The sequence below is a fragment of the Parasteatoda tepidariorum genome, chromosome 2 (genome assembly GCF_043381705.1).
Source record: "Parasteatoda tepidariorum isolate YZ-2023 chromosome 2, CAS_Ptep_4.0, whole genome shotgun sequence".
NCBI lineage: Eukaryota > Metazoa > Arthropoda > Arachnida > Araneae > Theridiidae > Parasteatoda > Parasteatoda tepidariorum.
In genome coordinates, this window is record NC_092205.1 from 20,555,907 (window position 1) to 20,575,351 (window position 19,445).

General features: G+C 30.7%; 2 protein-coding genes across 4 annotated transcripts in view; one reads left to right on the forward strand and one right to left on the reverse strand.

The window, feature by feature from the left end:
• Positions 1-1,983: 1,983 nt before the first annotated feature.
• Positions 1,984-14,282, reverse strand: LOC107441386 (uncharacterized). Of its 2 annotated transcripts, XM_016054620.3 has the most exons (6): positions 14,034-14,281; positions 11,792-11,853; positions 8,118-8,219; positions 5,756-5,791; positions 4,180-4,209; positions 1,984-2,133 (listed from the first exon to the last, which is right to left on the reverse strand). In XM_016054620.3, exons 1-6 carry the CDS (start codon positions 14,158-14,160, stop codon positions 2,095-2,097), a joined length of 396 nt encoding a protein of 131 aa, XP_015910106.1. In that variant the 5' UTR covers positions 14,161-14,281; the 3' UTR covers positions 1,984-2,094. The 2 variants fall into 2 exon arrangements, with proteins under 2 accessions (XP_015910106.1, XP_071033372.1); XM_071177271.1 differs by lacking the exon at positions 4,180-4,209 and having other exon boundaries at positions 1,999-2,133; positions 14,034-14,282.
• Positions 14,283-15,524: 1,242 nt separating this feature from the next.
• LOC107445225 (chondroadherin) overlaps positions 15,525-19,445 on the forward strand; it is a 15,812-nt gene continuing 11,891 nt past the window's right edge. Inside the window, exons 1-2 of one of the 2 annotated variants that reach the window (XM_071177274.1) lie at positions 15,525-15,838; positions 18,712-18,881. In XM_071177274.1, coding sequence (XP_071033375.1) covers positions 15,797-15,838; positions 18,712-18,881 — 212 coding nt within the window. In that variant the 5' untranslated portion in view covers positions 15,525-15,796. Of the gene's footprint in view, positions 15,839-17,161; positions 17,464-18,711; positions 18,882-19,445 lie in introns of those variants that run through there. The other variant, XM_071177273.1, reaches the window with a different exon arrangement.

Below are 19,445 nucleotides of genomic sequence, written 5' to 3' on the forward strand. Positions count from 1 at the left end.
ACATAATTTACATCTTTTAAGTATGTAGATTTGCATGGCAAAATAAAAAATCTAAGTGAAATTGGTTGAATAGTTCCTGATAAATCGAATTTTAAATATTCGTCTTCTTCAAAATTCGATTTCTCAGGAACTATTCAACCTATTTCACTCAATTTTGTATATTACAGTGCAAAAATATATACTTTAAAATGATGTAAAAATTGTGCACCATACAATTAAAATGTTTTACTATTATCCAATAAAATGATAAAAAATAATAAATATTCACTAACATTTATTCTTTGGACCACTCTCCTGACCAAACTATGGGGACCATATTTTCCAGATTGCGGCTATGAGGCTACCTCCTCGAACCATTAAGGTTAAATCCCAAAACGTGAGGATCCAATCATGAAATCAAAAGTTACACATTGTAATCTGTTTTTTTCTTTTTCTTTTTGCATTGTACGTCTTCTGAAGATCGTTAACACCGATACTGAAACGATTCCACATAATGGAATATTTTGGAGAACGCCGATATCTATTTCTACATCGATTCTAGTGGGTCTATTTCTTCCACCATGAAGCCTCAAAATAATCTATTATCGGATTCAATACATCTTTATTTTCAGTAAAAAAGAAAAGAAAAAAAACGAGAAAAAAATCAAATTTTAAAAGTATAATGTGAAGGACGACTCCATTTTTTTTTTACGCACTGTAGTACATAACCTTATAACATGGATAGCTTCCAATCACATGTTTTCGATTGAAAACTACCTCTGAAACTAACATCTTGGGACGAGTGGGAGTGGGAAAAATAAATTTAGCAAGAATAGGCTTGAGAACAATTCGAAAAAAAAAATTCATATTATTATGTGATATTTTTATAAATTATATCCATGATGTATTCCTTAAATTGCTCGATTCTTATTAGAAAAATTTAGCTGAGCTTCGACGGTTGAAATAATTATTTGCAAAAGAAGTAAAAAGAGAGAGACAAAATATATGTTGATCTTTAATCTGGCTAAAGCCGCTAGTCAAAATCTTGAAACTTCTTCGAAATTAAATTAACCTCATCGTTTCTTTGGTGATGAAATATTAAAAACAACATATCGATCATAGAAATTCTAGATTAATTCCCTTTTTGACGAGAAGTTCCCTTTGTTTTTAAGCTTTTATTTTTATTTTAAACAAATGTTTAAAACTTTTGCCAGGAAATACGTTTAATAATCTTGTCTCAAAATTTCTCTGTCACACAGTCTATTGCTTGCAAGATTAAGGATTTTTAATCATTTTTTTTTCTATTGATCTTTTTACATCAAAAAAGGTTAAGTATTGAGCAGGAATGTGAGCAACTTCTTCATAGTTTGAATTGGTAATGTATTCATTTCGACTCTTTGGTACAAACAGTTAATGTTTACTGTTATAGTTAACAGTTTATATAGGCCACCATGTTTTTTAATTTTTACTGAAAGAGTACTGTAAAAAATACATTCAAATGCCATATTTTAATTCTTTAACTCCTCGAAACCCAGTCTAGAATTTACACTAAAAAAAAACCACTTCGAATAATTTTTTATCTAATGATCAGATTTTCAGGTTTCAGGACTCAATTTTAATGGTTTAAAAGTGTGGCCTCAAATATACTAACTAATAAATGCAGATAATATCTTAAGTTACAAAATCAGGCACAAAAACGAATTTCTTTGAATAAAGATATCTATTTTTTTCGACGGATTCAGAATATATATGGTCCCAATAATTTGGTCGGTCAGGATAGCAGTCCAAACTTTGAACCAAATTTTTTTATTTATGGTAAATACGTTTTTGTGTCTGATTTCATAACTTAAAATATCGTCTGTACTTATTAATTAGCATATTTGAGGTCACCCCTTCAAACCTTTAAGATTGAGTCTTAGAACGTAAAGATCCGATCATTAGATCAAAATTTATTCAGAGTGATTCTTTCTTTTTTTTCGCAGTGTACATTGAATTTTTACTGCAAGTTTAGAACTGAACAAAATAAATGTTGAAGGCCGAAATATTTTATTGGTATTTAATATTCTCATACTGTTCTATGAAAAAGTATGAGTCACTCTTTTTCAATATAGGAATTTATCTACAATATTTATCTTCAATTTCGCCAATGCAAACCTGAAAGAGAAAAAAGAAAGTATTTTGTTGATAGTAAAACAAATTGATGAAATAATATTTCTATGATATGCTATATTAAATGCTACTATGAATTTATATATTAAAGTTAGCAAGTTCTGCTGCTGTCTAAGGCATTCTAGTAACATCCGTTCCACCCCGTGTGGTTAATAGTGTTAAGTAAACTACATTATCCGTTTTGTTTATCGGGATATAAAATAATGGTAATCAGTTCCGAGTGCTGGCGAGCGATACTAGGCATGATGTGGAGCCAGCTAGTTTAAAAGAAAATAAATCTGTATTTTATATTCATTTTTATTTAAGAAATTTGATTGTTTCAAGTAAAGTTTGTGGAAATTACATTATTAATAACGAAAAAAAAATTTTCTATTATTAGAGATATTTTCCTTATTTATTCATTATTCAATTATCTTTTCATCAATTTATACAAATTTTAAAGTAAATCCTTATGATGTAATTTTAAATAAAAATATAATACTTTTGCAATATATGCTAAAGTCGTCAGTGGAAGTGTGAAGAACGAGCACCAAATAATGCTGAGCAGAGGGCAGAGCCACCTCTTGCAAACATTTGAAAGAAAAAAAGAGTTGTCTACAATTAATTTAGTAACAATCTCTAATATTAAACTAATGAGAAAAATTCTTTTTTCTAACATTCCACATGAGCGAATTCATTGAAATTTTTGAACGATACTTAGGATCGGGGCCAAAGCTGCCGCTAGCCGCCGCTGTCCAAAGTTCACGACGATTGCACAATCGGTTCTAAAAATATGAGTTGCCTAGCGTCCTCCCAAAATTGTTCTTTAAAAAGAAAAAAAAAACTCGTAGCGAAATTTCTAAACTGACAATCGAAAACTCATCTTTTTACCTTGCCAGTTATTTAGGAAAAAATTACTGCAAAAATTATTCTGTTACGCTACGCTGGATTTCTGTTCTCAAAATATTAAACTGTAAAGGTATAGAAATGCATTTTCAAATATCCGTTTAATAATTTTACTACCTGGTTTTAGTTCTGGCAGGAAGCTGGTTAACTAAGTTAAAGGAAAGTTACACACGCTTGCACACACGCACAAACTCTTCATTATTATTATTATTTTATTTTATAACCGTCGCTGAACAGCTGACCCAATTTTAGGGTTTACGACAACTAATGTTCAACTCCTTAGCCCTGTAATTTTGAAACCATTCCGAAAGACAAGGAACTCCTGAATCAAGTATTGGGAGAAATTTGCCTTCGTGGAGGTCTTTTCAATGGGATGGGCATTTGATTTGAGGACATTTGTGTTACATGGAGAGGAAAACCACAAAAACCTCCCACCGTTAGCTTGACGGCAAGGGAACTTGAATCCATGATTCGTCTACAATGAGGATATTTGGTCGATGAGAGACGAGAGAAGAATTCGTATCGACCAGCCATCGCTGGGATCCTAACCCGCTTCACCTCATTGGAAAGCGAATGCTCTATCCCCTGAGCCACCATGACTGTTATTATTGTTATTATTATGGAATACACTAGGAACATTTTTTTCCTCGTTGCATGTTATTTTTTACATTTGTTATATGTATTTGTGTCGCTGATTTCGAATCTGTATACGGTTTCTCTTTACAAGTTTTTATAAAATTTAATATTATAATCATAACCTTTCATATTTTGAAATTTACTCGAGTGAATGCTAAGTGTCCCCACTTCTCTTATGTGTAGGGAGTGGTAGAAAGAAGACGATAATACACTTCAGTCTTTGATGTTATTTGTTAAAGTCATATGTTTTTGTTGTTTTAAGTGTTATTTTCAAAGGACCAGATAAGTTTATTCTTTTTGTTCTTTATAAATTTATACCTTCAGACAAAAATGAACTAAACTATAGAAATCATTTTGAAAGAAAAATCTTTAGCTTTCCTAACAAAACTAATTTCACATTTAAAATTTCCAAACCCGAGTTAAGTAAGATCAAGTACTAATATATATGCAACGAAAAATCTGTTCCCCATTGTTATTATTTATACTTATGTGAAAATAAAATTTACTTACAAGATAGTTGAGGAGGCCCATCTTTGATGCCTATAAAATAAAATGTAGAAAAACAAGAAAGAAAAATAAGTTGAATAAGTTGAGAGGAGAAAAGGAAATATGGACAGGACGTTCTGTAATTCCCGCCTTTAATGCATATTTTAGAATCAATATAGAAATTGAAACAATAAAATATATAAATCTGTGGTCACTAATTGATAGTTAAACGAAGAAATGTGAAAAAAAAATCTGAATTCGACTGTTTCATTGAAAATGTAAAAACCGGTTTGATTGCCGGATGAAACTTGAAGACGAATATTATTATTGAGAGGATTCAAAAATTTGATTTGTGATCGTCTTTCAAATCTATTCAATTCTTTCAGCAATCAAATGGATTTTAATGCTTTTTCATAGTCTTCCTCGATAATGATTCGTTTAATTTTTTAAGCATTTTTGTGTTTTTCATGCTTAAATATCAATTTGCTGTCTCTAAATGTTATTTCATTTTCGGCAATAATTTAGAAATTATGCATTAAAGGCGGTGATTACGAAATATCCAGCATAGATATTTTTAAAAGTAACTTTTATCCCCATTTTATTAGAATATTAAACTTAAACGAAGCGAAAAATTTACATTTTGCATTTATGCACACTTCCCAAACAAGGGTTTATATTTTGTCTACATTATGGGTACGGACATAATTATTGTAATATCATTTTCATAAATGTCAACGTGTACGATCGTCGAGGAAAAAAAATTCTTGTTGATAGCAACATTTATATTTTATCGTATAAATTTTAATGTTAAATTTTACACGACTAGATCTACCACGCCAAATGAATAGCTTAAACACATGTACATAAAGTAAGGAACTACGTTTTTAACTTTTTCAAAACCTTTATTACATATACATGATTACGTTCTTCTTTTTCACGGTATCCTGTATGAAACGAGCCTTTTTGATTCTAGCGGTCCACGATCACACGGACGTGATCTCAATTCGGTACTTTCATAAACGTCTTTAAGTATTTAACTTCTTAACTTCTTAAGTTTTTAGCTTCTTCAAAACCTTTATGACATGTACATGATTACGCTCTTCTTCTTCACGGTATCCTGTATGAAACGAGCCTTTTTGATTCTAGCGGCCCACGATCACACGGACGTGATCTGAATTCGGCACTTTCATATTACATTCCTCATTAACGCACATTAAGATGCAAAAATTCGAAGAAACGCTTCACTACCACCTGTGAACTATTTCCTAACGACCGTACGAGTTGGCAGCTATGCATTTTATACACTCATTCATGCAGCTCTATCCACTCTTCAATTAAAAAAACTGTTTACTCCAGTATTTTCCGGATTTCAAAAGAAAAAAAATAATGTTTGATTATAATAGATCGTAAAAAATTAATACTATCGTTCATACCTTGACGAACATATAGTTATACATATAGTTATATAGTTTGATAACCAGCAAGTTTTGATCGAACGATTCGAAAGTCAACGTTATACGTGTACTTCTTGATTGCTTGAGACATAATAAAATTTTAGATTTTAGAGATATAACTAAAATGAAATAAAATTATTACTTACAAGTTCTTTTGTCTTTACTTGAGTGCAAATGTATACCTACGAAATAAATAAATTTTAAGTTAAAATTTGTGTTGATTATGCGTTTATTTTAGATTAATGAAAATTTGTCTTTCTCTTTCTTTTGTCTGTCTCTAAAAATCTTTTCCTTAAAGGAGGATTTCAGGAAAATTATACATCGTTTAAAAGTGAAATTTTTTTCAGGTGTATTTGTTGACAATTGAGGATTTTTTGCGCAACTTTTTATTTTTCGGTATAATTGTGATTTGGAAGTAATGCCCGTTTTCCAGGCTTAAAAAGAAACTCAATTGCGTGAATGACTAAATTGCTTCCGATAAAAATTATTTACAGTATTAAAGATTATATGATTCAAAAATATTAAAGATTAAAAAAAATCTTCAAAATACAGAAAATTTAGGGGGGTAAAAAGCAACTTTAAATTTGAAATTTGCTCATCTGTCTTTCAAAACTTAACTATCAAAAAGCGTATTGATTTCAACGTAGCTCTCAAAAATGAAATGGAGTAATTCCGTATCAGAAGGAAAATCATAAATTAAAATTTTGCAGGTTTTTTTAATGGATATAAATAAAATTAATTGTATGCATTCAGATTTAGTAGATATTGCAGGCTTATGAGCATTAATAAGCAGTAAAATACTCACAAAATATGTTAACATATATTACATTACATTTATTAATTTCAGGGGTCAGGTGGGGGACAAAACAATGAAGTCGCCGTTTACATTTAAGCAACCTCTTTCAAGTTCACATATTCAGAAATATCATTTCATTTATTTTGAAAAAATGTAATTTTTTGATCAATGCATTAGAATTTTTAAGCAAGCTTTTTACATTCAGGACTTAGACTATGCAATTGCACTTATTCTATTTCTTTTTTAAATGCTAAATTACAATACTTCGAATTAATATTATTTTTATTATTATCATAACACTTTCGCTTGTGCATTTTTGTACCAAACTTCACATGTAGTGAAGGTATAGAACCTGGTGGCTGAGTTGTAGCGCTTCGCGTTGTCGTGCCACAGGTCTTTGGTTCTATCCGAGAGCTGGGCATGGTTGACTCAGCATTTTATCCCTTCACTGGCTCGATAAATAGAGTATCAAGCATGCTTGGGAACTACACGCTGGGGGTTCCGCGTTGGGCTGACCACCCAACTGGAACATCTGTTCTTGCATCCCAGAGCCCAAAAAATCAAGAAAACTGAGATGGGCATAGTAGGTCTTGGCCCTCTATGTGCTGTCACGACACTGAGTTTAGTTTAGGAGCTATAGAACTATTATACAAATGTTAGTTGAATTGTGAGTTTAAAATTTAATTTGGAGGATCACGTATCAAAAAATAAGACACGAAAAATAAAATCACGCATCGAAAAACAGCATTTTGAGTGATTTTTTTAAAACAAACAATATATTGTTTTATTACAAAATATTAGGGATTCCACGCAATTCCAATAATGCCAATATTTCCAATAGGTCAGGTAAATTTGCATATCCTTTCAGCACGTCAAATTTAAGATCTGTGGTTGCATTTCAGCGGGCTGTAGATCGATCAGCATAATTTGTTTTTTATTTCAAGTTTAACAGTTAATAATTCTTGAATTATCGAATCTTTTATTCAATTGAATCTCTTGTACATCTTCCAGCATCGTAATTTTAAGTTCTTAAGTTTCATAGACTATGAGTAGCAAAAATAAAATGTAACGTAAAGAAAAAAAGCAAGAAAAATTTTAAAAAAAGAGCAATTAAAATTACAATTGTTTTTGAATAAATTGGAATTTTTTAAAAAAGATCTTGAGTTAAGTACAGCATGATATATAATATTAATGTATAATGCATGTATAAACAGCATGACCTTTTCAGCTCGTCAAATTTCAACTCAGTATGGTTGCCTTCCTGCAGTCTGTATCGCGAACAACATGGTTTTTTTTTCCCTACAAGTTTAGCAGTTAACAGCTCAAACTAACTATTTTTTAATATTCTATTTTATTCTCTGTAAATTTTTTTAAACATTTTCATGATTTCAAGTCTCTAATTCATATAGTTTTGCGCAGCAAAACAAAATGTAACGTTAAGTTGAGCAACGAAGACATTGCCATCGGCTTTTACGATTTTTTGATCTACATTATTTTTGGCATAAATTATTCAGTTACAAAATATATGAGAGATGAACACGATCTCAGCAAGAATGTATTCTCGATGCGTCTAGATTTCTAACAAAACAACATTTTCTTAAAAACTGGGTTTTCTTTGCTTTTTGAAAAAGTTACGCCTTTTTGTCTATTAGTTTATTTTAATCCCTAAAGACTAAGTTTAATCATAATGTTACACAAAAGATTTAAAATACCTCATACAGTGCTTTACGTGATGTGCACAGGACGCTCCATTGTTTCTCTGCACGCGAATATTGCGTAATTTTTGTAGCACATTGTTCACCGCTTCTTATTATCTGTAAGATAAAGATTTGTAAATATCTCAAACTTTACGAACGCTAAAGAGTAATCTGGTCGGAGAAGTAATTTATTTTTAAAAATAATTTCCCATTTCCTTTTACTAACTCCAATTAAAGGAATGTTAGTATTTAAGCATTTTATTATTTTCTTTTCTTAAACTTTTTTTCATTGACTTTTATTACAATATACAATGCCAAAAAAAGGGGAAAAAAACGAATTACGTTAAATAATTTTTGATTTAGTATTCGGAATCTTCACATATTAGAAATCAATCGCAGAAGATCGAAGAGGAGACCTCACCTCAATTACGATGATAATTTAGTGCATACGATGTTTTAAGTTACGAAATCAAACACAAAAATATACTTTCTCTGAATAAACATACCTTTTTCTTCAACAGTTTTGGTTTCTTCACCCTTAAATTATTTGAAGTAACCTCAATATAGAAAATATTAATCCAATATTTTAGTCAAGAGTGCGGTCAAAAGTACAGATCAAATAAAATTTCACAATACAGATCAATTAATATTAAAGTGCAGATCAATTAATATTCATTTCGTCATATTTCGAGAGTTTTTAAGGCAAATCAAAAAAATAATAAATTTGCAAGCAATTATAAAATTTGTTTATTCAAAGATAATTCCTTGCAAAAAAAATTATATTTTATTATGTTATTTAATAAAAGTTGAAAAGCTTTGAATTGCAAGGGATATGAATTTTTACATCATTTTAGACGAATGAAATTTTAAATGATAAAATACGAAATTCTAGCTCAATCGGTTTAATAGTTTTTGAGTTATCGAACAACTATTATTAAGAACTATTCGACCATTTCGATGAAATTTTGTATTTTGTCATATATAAAATTAAGATTCTTTAAAATATTATAAAAATTTATGTACTTTACAATTCAAAAGTTTTTCTTTACTATTATTAAATAAAATATGAAATTTTATCAAATGATTGTTCTGAAATTTAAAATAATTTTCGTATTAAATTATTTTGGAATAAACGAACTTTATAATTGTGTACAAAATTGTTTTCAATTCACGTAAAAATTTCTCGAGATGTGGCAAAATATGCAAAAATTTTATTCTACTTAATTTATTTCAAAAACAAATAAGTGCATCTTTAAAAAAAAGCATTTTAATATTTCAGTTAAGAAAATAGGAATATGGTAAAAATTATTGTTTGCACTCTTGGCAAATGTTAAAGGTGTGTTCTCTACAAATGATCTTGTTGCATATGCATTTTCTCATTCTGCGTTTCTTAGATGTACGAAAAATACAAATTCAGCGTTTGTTCTCAGCACTAATTAGTCTAATCTTTTCTGGGAGATCTTCAATATTCAAAACTTCTTCAATATTTTTTTTTGATTGAAGTAAACATTAAACTGTTAGACGATGATTACAGCAAATCTCGACATGTAACAAACATACAGCCGTGCATATCACATTCGTATGACTCGTTTCACTTTTTATGAAGGTACTATGCGAAAGCAACGGGAGCATCTTGACTGGTAGAGTTCGGAGCTTTAAAACCCATTGTTTAGTAGTCTACGGTTAAATTGAATAATTTTAAGTGTCAAAATCACCAATTTGGATTACTGTGATTCAACAATAAGGAAAATTAAAAATAAAGAATAGAGAAAAATAAAAATTAAATAATTCGATTTCGCTGAATTTTTTTTTTTTTTTTTTAATATTTATAATTATTTATTTATTTTTCAGAATTTTTGCTTTTAACATTAATTAATTTTCATATTTAAGGCATACCTAACTTTACGTGCTTGCTTTAAGGGTGTATCTGTTATTGATAATATATTTAATTCCATTCTTTAATATTTCCTTTTGATTTATTCATTTTATTGGTTGTACAGTATGAGAGAAGCAATAGACGACCGAGAANTAATATTTATAATTATTAATTTATTTTTCTGAATTTTTGCTTTTAACATTAATTAATTTTCATATAAGGCATACCTAACTTTACGTGCTTGCTTTAAGGGTGTATCTGTTATTGATAATATATTTAATTCCATTCTTTAATATTTCCTTTTAATTTATTCATTTTATTGGTTGTACAGTATGAGAGAAGCAATAGACGACCGAGAAAATTTTTTTTTCTGATGACCGGATCTTCACGTTCTAGGACTCAATCACGTTCTAGGGTTCAAGGGAATGACCTCAAATATGATAATTTATTAATGCGGACGATATTTTAAGTTATGAAATCAGGCATAAAAACGTGCTTTCTCTGAATAAACATTCCTTTTTTCGACGGATTCCGATTTCTTAAACCCAATATATAGGGGGCAGTAGCAATCTAGAAAATATGGTCCCCGTAATTTGGTCAACAGTTTTCCGAAATTTGAACTCCTTAATGTTATTTTTTCCTTTTGCGTATGTCGACATATCTCGGGAACTTTTAAGCAAATTGAAAAAAAATTTGCACACAATTATAAAATTCGTTTATCCAAAGAAGATGGGTCCGACTATAAACCGGTGTGACGTATGGGTGTGGCAAAAATCGAATTCTTGACCATAGATTGAGCCACTGGAAAATAATTACAATTGCGGTCCTTGCTTTAATGGCCAACAACATCAACATCCAAAGATAATTCCATGAAGAAAAAAATTTCAATAAGTAATTAATAATTTTTACTATTTTATTAAATAGCAGTCGAAAAATTTATGAATTGTAAGTTATACAATTTTTTACGTCATTTTAAATTGTGTCATTTAACAGGGCAAAATACAAAATTTGAGTGAAATCGGTTAAATAGTTCCTGAGAAATTGAATAAGAGAATAATATAAAAAAAGTCGTATATTTAAAATTATATCTCTCAGGAACTATTCAACCGATTTCGCTCAAATTTTGTATTTTGTCATGTTTTGTATTTTGTCATGGTTGCTTTAAAATTACGTAAAAAATTGTATACCTTACAATTCAAAATTTTTTTGATTATTATTATATAAAATAATAAATAATAATAAATAATTACTGAAATTGATTTTTTGCGTGAGTTAACTTTGAATGAACCAATTTTATAATTGTGTGCAAATATTTTTCAATTTGCTTAAAAAGTTCTCGAGATATGGCGAAATACACAATAAGCAAAATTAACATTAAGGGGATCAAACTTTCAACTGCTCTCCAGATCAAACTATGTTGACCTTATCTCACAGATTGCTGCTACTCCCTATATTTGGGGGAGGGGGAGTAGAAATCCGAATCCATTAAAGGAAAGTTAAATTTACACTGAGAACGTACGTTTTTGCGTCTTATTTCGTAACTTGAAATATCGTCTGCATTAATGAATTAGAATATTCGAGATCAACCCCTCAAACCATTAAAATTGAGTATCAGAACGTGATGATCCGATCATTAGATCAAAAGTAATTCAGGGTGGTCCATTTTTTTAGGGGAGGGGCGAGCTGTAGATATATGCACTTTGCGCATTTCCATTTCGTGCAACGTGCGAAAACTGTAGTTCCTTCATTGATATTAATCATAATCATCCATGTATTAAATCAATTGAGCGTAAATATAAAAAAATATATATACCTGCTTCGGAAGTTTAAGATGACACTTTCGGTACATTTTTGATAATTCCTCTGTCTTAGCAGCTATGAAAAAGAAATTATGAGACATTTTTTAATACAATGAATTACTTTAATTTAGCTCGAAGACAATATTTCAATAAATAGGTGATTTAACTTTTGAAAATAATTTAACCTATTTTGCTAACAAATAAAATAATCACAATAATCACAAAATCAGTATTTTTTATTCAATTACAATAATTTTCTGTAGATGGAACGTCAAGCTACCAAAGCGGGGGAGTCAACCCCTCTGCAGAGGATCAAAATTGCGATGGCATGTCTTCGGATCATCTTCAGGGATGTTTCTCAGAACGTCGCCAACACCCCATTGTGCAGCTCTAGTGTGACGTAAATAAAGTACTACTGCTACAAATACATTCGGATTACGCAGAGAAATAATCCTGCAATAATTTGTTTTGTTTTTATTATTTTTAATAAAGATGTTCTACATTCGAAACTTCGTGGCTTACATTAGGCTTTTCTGACCTTTTTTTTTCTCTAAACTGTAAATGTTGAAATACCAATGGAGATAAAAGGGAATTCACCACGGAAAGTTTGTCCTTTCGTATACTGTCCTCTTAAGATCAATGTTTGAATAAATTTAAAAATATTAGCTCTGATTAGCAATAAAAAAAAATCAACGTCAAAACTATTCGAAGTTGAGATTTTTATATATTTGGCATTTTTGCATGATAAGCTACCTATTGCAAAAGAATTTTTTTTTTCAAACTTGAATTTTGTCTCACAAGTTTTTTGAAATTATATTTTAGTAATAGAAAGAAAATAGTTATCAAGCTAATTTTCTCCATTTCTGTATAGTTTTTGCATCGATCTTTCAATTTTGTACGGCAGAGCTAAGGTTAATCAATTTTGTCTTAACCCCTATGATTCGATGAAACTTCGAAATTCAACAATGATTATTTAAAACAAAAGAGGAATGGGATACCTGCAAGTTACGTAGTATGGTTATCTCAATCCTGATTGGTTGCTGAAAAGTAGCATTTGTTTATATTTACAACTGTTCTTTCTGTTCTATTTCGAGTAAGCCAAACCCGCCAAGATTCAATTCTCTTCTGTGACTCATTCTACATGCTTTCACAAAAATTTCAATTCTTTCACTACTTGTTTCTTACTTAGACTGGCTTAAAGTCATGTAGATAAACAAATTAATTAAGAATCGAAGTTACCAGGTAGACAAGGCAAAAATATATCACTGTTACAATAAAGCAAATAATAAGCAAATAATAAAGCAAATAATAAAGCAAATAACAAATCGAAGTTAAGTAAAAGACGTAGACGTGACGGAATTATATTTCACCAAATTTTATGTGCGATGTGCAACTCTATTAAATTAACTTCACGTTTATTAATATTCTAATTTTAGTGGAGAAACTTGGCTCAACTTTGACACGCCCTTTTGCTTATAAATGATCAGCAAGCTCTGACGTCATAGGTTTCACGTGTGGGTATTTGTGGTCTTCTTCTTCATGAAGGGAAAGTACCCAATTAAATAAAAGACTTTTTAATTGTAAATTGTTGTATTCCATTTTCAAATGAAAATTTTAAAGAAAGTTAATGACTATTAGCTTTTAGTTATAATCAGTGTATAATTTGTGCATCCATAATAAAAGATCAAAGTAAATTTGAGCGTTTATTTGCTTACAGTTTGTGGCATGTGATTCTTATTTATTTTTATTTTAAAATTGGTATTTTGAATTATTTTTCTTTTTTTTAAATTTACTTTATGAAGAAATTTAATAACTAGTAATAACTCCTTTTAATTACTAATAAACTCCTTTTTAATTCATTATTTGATGAATTTTTTTAGCCAGTTTCCATCATTTGAAAGAATGTATATAAACACAAAACGCATCTAAACAATAGGTATAATGATCAAAAACATGAGTTAACTTTTCCTTTTTCCTAAACTGCAAAGATACATAAAATTAAAATTGCTGGCTGTTTGACGATAATTTCAATTTCAATTTTTTTTTATTTTACTGTTTTTGTAACAAACTGTTTTGTACTGTTTTGCAACAAAGCAAAGAAAAATCTGGGCAAATAAAGAACGGACATTAGGTAACTTGCTTTCACTAAATTTAAAAATAAAATAATTATTAAATTAAAAATCTCGAAAAATTTTCTCTATAGTTCAATACAAATAGCATAAAAATAACTTTCAATTAAATTGTTTTTTTACTTACAGCACATAACACATTGTAAAACATCTAAAAATGATTCAACAAATGAAAATCTTGAATTGAACAATAGAAATAGCACAATATAAAGATTCATTTTCAAATGTTCTATTTTACGGAAACATACATTCATAGCAATAAGTAGGAAAGGAAACTCTTCATTATTTTTTTAACGAAAACAATGTTGTTTATTGTTATTAAGAGCTAATTGTTTTATTTAGCTTCTGATTTGTTTTTCTTTTATTTCTATGAAAAATGCAAGGTAATCATCTGAGAAATATATATTCAGGGTGCTTAAACAAAAGGTTTCATATTTATTTATTTAAAAAACAATTTTCTCGGAAATGCTGAGTTATTTCTTGTTTTAAATTAAGTAGTTATTAATGGAATACAACATATATTTATTTATAAATATTTTTATTGGTACACATACAAAGAGGCATGTGTGCTCCATAAATACTGTTTGTAAGCTTTTGTGAAGGTTGTTGTAGTTAATTTACGTTGCACTAGAGCTGCACAATGGGCTATTGGCGACGGTCTGGGAAACATCCCTGAGAATGATCTGAAGACTACTTTGTGAAGGAAAAAAAACAAATAGTATAGTACAATTCAGAGAAGGACAGCACGAAAATACATCCAGGTCTTCGGTAGGATTTGAACCCGCATCCTCCGCATTAATGAGTGTTTTGCGGGCGTTACCACTCAGCCCGGAAGGACTGCAGTCACTGCAAAATGGCGATGAATGTTTACCATTTTTAAGCAATTGCCTTTCTTTTAAGTGGCGTAGATAGCCTGACTGTTAGGGCCCATGTCCGAAAGGTCGTGAATTCGATCACCGTTTACAGGATGGTGACTGGTGCACGTTTCATCTGTCGAGTTCACAAAGCTCTCCCATAACAAATCAAAACCTCTGGGGGGTACCGAATCGGAAATTGATCCTGCTTTGGTTCAGGTCGAAATTACGAATTGCGAATTGATGGTGTCCCGCAGTGGACTGATCGTTAAGACACGGTTCCCAGCAGATCACCAAAGTCAAGCATCACTGCCTACGGTCAGTGTGCGGGTGGGTGACCACTTGGATCAGTCTGCGTAGGGACCGAGGGTGTGCGGCATTGGTCCTCGTTCAACTGTGCTACCGTAAAGTGCTCGACTTCGCGCAGATCGTCGGGCGGGGGTGCCATCCCCTCCGCAGAGGATCATAATTGTGATGGCATGTCTTCGAATCATCCTCCGGGATGTTTCCCAGACCGTCGCCAATAGCCCATTGTCAGCTCTAGTGCGATGTAAATTAACAACAACAACAACAACAATTGATGGTGTGAGTCGTAATGATTGACGTGCGTTGTAAAGATACATCCCGGGTTACGGGGGGATCCGAACCCGCTACCTTCACGTTACAGAATGTTTGGTGAGATAGTTAGACCACTTGGATAGTGAGGCTCTATATATCTATTCACTATATCCATTTTAAAAGAAGTAGGCAGGCGGAAACGTGTCCCTTCAAAGAAACACAAATAGATCATAAAGAAAAACATACGAAGTAAGAATGGTTGAAATTTCCTGCCGATGTAAACTTTGGGGATATGTTTTATTAATAATAGTTGTGTTTGTACAAACCATCTCTATAATCAGCCTCTACATGAACCACACTGTTTTCGGTACCTCCTTAGTTCTGTTAAGTTTCGTACTCTTCTTCTTGTATGGTTTTGTAACACAGAAATGCGATCGGCGAAAACAGTACATTCCCATATACGATCAAACTCCCCTGGATGAATCTGTACCAATCTAGACTCAACATTTTTATATCCAAGGTAAATACGCATCCTTGCATCTCAGTTCCTACTTTATTTATTTTACTCATTTTAAATTTGACAGTCCTCTTTAGTAGTACGTCTTTTCTAAACCTCATTCACAGTACAAAACTTCTGAAACTAAGTGAACTAATTTAGGCAATTCAAATAATTTACAAGTTTCTTTTTTTTTCCATCTGATAATAATATTTATCTTAGAAACGTTGAGATAAGTAATTTATGTCTGGTGCTGTTAGGCATTTAAAAAAAGGATACAACAATTTCTGAGAAAAGAAATGCATAGAGAATCAGCTTTGTTAATTGCATAAATAGTAAAGTAATGCAAGCAAAACATTGCTCTTCTTAATAAAGTTTCATTTAATTAGTTACAGTTGACGAAAGCCAAAGTCTTGATACTTAGTTTTAAGAAAAATTTAACTTTAAATCTTATTTATTTAAACAACATTGGCGATTCAAAATTTAAAACATCTACTAATGACAGCGGAAATATATATACCAGGCTCACTCGCTACAATTTAACAAAGAAAAATCTATTTTTCGCATCAAAAAAAAATTACATGCCTTAATTATTTTAAGAAGCTGTGATTAAAGTGTTCAGAAATTTTATTATTTATTTAATTAAAAACTTGTATATACTTTAAATTCCGGCAGGATTTAACTATGCATTACTTTACTAAATTATAGCATATGTGCAGATATATATATATATATATAAAGAGAATAAGTTTCTTATCCATGAATATTTTTATATAAAAAAAAAAGCAAAGTTAACCGAGTGGTAATTATAAGCTTTCTAAATTGCCTTTATTGTCCAACAAAAATTACATTTAAGAAAAATCTGTCAAAAAATCTGTATCTTCTGCCAATTATTAGCTGATCAAATTTTGTATTTAAGTAAATAATACTATTTCTGAAAGATTTGATAAGGATTTTCTAATTTTTTTAAGAAATGTGACCATTATAGCGAGAGAAAAAGTATTATTATGATTGGTATTATTTTTACCCGTATTATTTTTTGGTTTTTTATTATTTTTTAAAATCATTTTTTGGATTAAAGTTTTTTTGTATACCCGTAGATGACGCACAAAAAATTAAGTTTCTAGCATCAAAACTAAAAATGATTATTTTAAAGTTCCACAATTTCTATTACGCTAAAGTTTTTTTTAATAGTTACATTTAAGAACTCAAATGGAGATAAAAAAAATATATATGTTTTAGTATGAATAAAGAGTAAAAAAGGATGAGACCAAAAAAAAGCAAATCAAATTTTGTATTGAGATAAATCTAAATTAACAGCTGTCATTTATCATATTTTTCTTCTCAGATAACATAAGTAGTAGTGTTTGTAGGATCACTTTCGTTCAATCACGGCAAAATCAGGTTCATAATCTAAAAAATTCCAGGTATTAATTTCTTTTAAATTAAAAGTAATGAGGAGAATTATAGCTTTGTTTTTGTTCGCTGCTGCAGTCAGTTCTACGAAGCCAGGATGTCCTATAAGTTTAGATATTAAACCATGCGTTTGCACAAATAGCCCATTTACATATTTGCAATGCCAGCATTTGGATGATGCCGAAACCCTCAGAAGCGTTTTTGAGAACTCTACTCACTACAAATACCAAGAAGTAAGTTCAGAAATGCTTGTTCTTTAATTTCTTATTTTTTATTCGAAAATTCTATTTGATTTGTGCAGAGAGTATTTCGTTTCGTTTTGTATAAAAAGAAACTTTGGGAATAATTTGAAAAAATCCATATTTAATGCATTCCATGCAAAATATGTGTTGGAATTACTGTGCACATCCACCATATTTACCTGATCTGGCACCCAGTAGCATCCATCACTTTTTTAAGCCTTTAAAGTTTAGGAGAAAAAAGATTTTGTAGCAATGAAAAAATAGAAATTGCTGTTTGTACAAAGCTCTTTTGAGAACTGTGACAAAACATTTTAGATAGGTGGCATTAAAGCTTTCTCGGTTACGTTTTCTTTCGTATTTGAATATTAACCCTCAGAAGGGGTTGTCTTCTGAGTTGGAATTAAAATTATAAGAAGTCCCACAGTCGGGTAAAAACACGGTTCCCAGTAGAACACCGAAGTCACACTTACTTGCTGCGGTCCATAAGCGGATGCTTGACCTCTTTAATCTGCCTATGTAGAGACCGAGAATACGCGGTATCGGCCCTCGTTAAAGTGTTCTAATGTAAAGTGCTCCATTTCGTGCGTAGGTCGTCGGGATATTAAAGCTGGAGAGCCATCCTCTCTGCAGAGGGTTAGAGTCCCCCTGCCTTCAGGTTAACCATGGGAGGTTTTCAAGGTTTTCCTCTGTATATAACACAAGTTCGGATTCGTTCCATCAAAAACTCCTCCCCGAAGGCAAATTTCTCCCAATATTTGATCCAGGAGAGTTCCCTTGTCTTCCGGAATGGATTCAAAATTATAAAACTACTGAATTGAACACTGGTAGTCGAAAACCCGTAATCGGGTCGGTTGTTCAACGACGAGTTATAAGAAAAAATATGAATTCATAAATGTCCTTTAAATAATTCATGAATTCACATTTAAATCATTATATTCGTTGTATGCAATTCTTGTTAACTACGCTATAACGTCTAGCCCTATACAATCATATCATATTTCAGTAGTTTCGTACTAATACGAAAGGCGCAGAATAATTTAAAGCTTTTTCCAAAAGTAGTTAGAAATAATGACGCTCTCTCTGGCTACTACTATTCATTTTTTTTCAAGTTTCAATGGGTCTGCTTTAGAGTTTTTGATAACATAAATTTAATTAAGAATCTTAATACTCAAAATAAAATTCCAAAATTGTTCTGTAACACATCTGAAACAATAAAAATTCGTATGTGTTTTTATTCAGGTGCACATTGAATTCTCCACAATGCCATTCCTCCCTTCTGAGATATTTGAAAAGGTTCCAATCGATGAGTTGCATTTGAAGAATGTGACATTAGCTCAACTTTTCGACAGACCGCCAAGTAATTTAAAAGGATTGGACAAATTACACATAGAAAACACTAGAATCAACAGGTATCAAGTTTATTACTTCAGTTTGGATGCCTATTTCTTACCATATTCGGCAGACAAGTACTTAGAAGTAAAAAGTTTTAATGTCCAAATCATAGCAATAAATTTTTGTAATAGTTTCATCTTTAAATACACTTTTAACAGACAGTTTATCGTCTAAAACCAAAGCTTTAAATAATAGCAGAAAATGTCATTTTTTACTTGAAAATATCTCTTAGAAGAAAGTGTGCTCACAAGTGCAATAAAGTATTTTTTTTTTTCAAAAAAAAGGAAAAAAGAATTAAACTAACTAAGCTAAATTAGCTTTATTCTTAACCCTTTCGCGCCAACTGAAACGTATACGTAACAACATGAAACGTTTTCATTTCCCAGCCGACACACTGGCGTGACGTAGTGATTTTTTCTTTAATCCGGATCGTCACATATTTGTGACAGTACTCTGGAACATTTTAATAAATATGATTTTGGGCTCAAATCTTATGACATTGCATGTTCATAGGATTTGAGATGCTTGTAGATTTAACCTTCTACTCTAAATAAGAAACATATGAGACCTGTGGTTTTTGA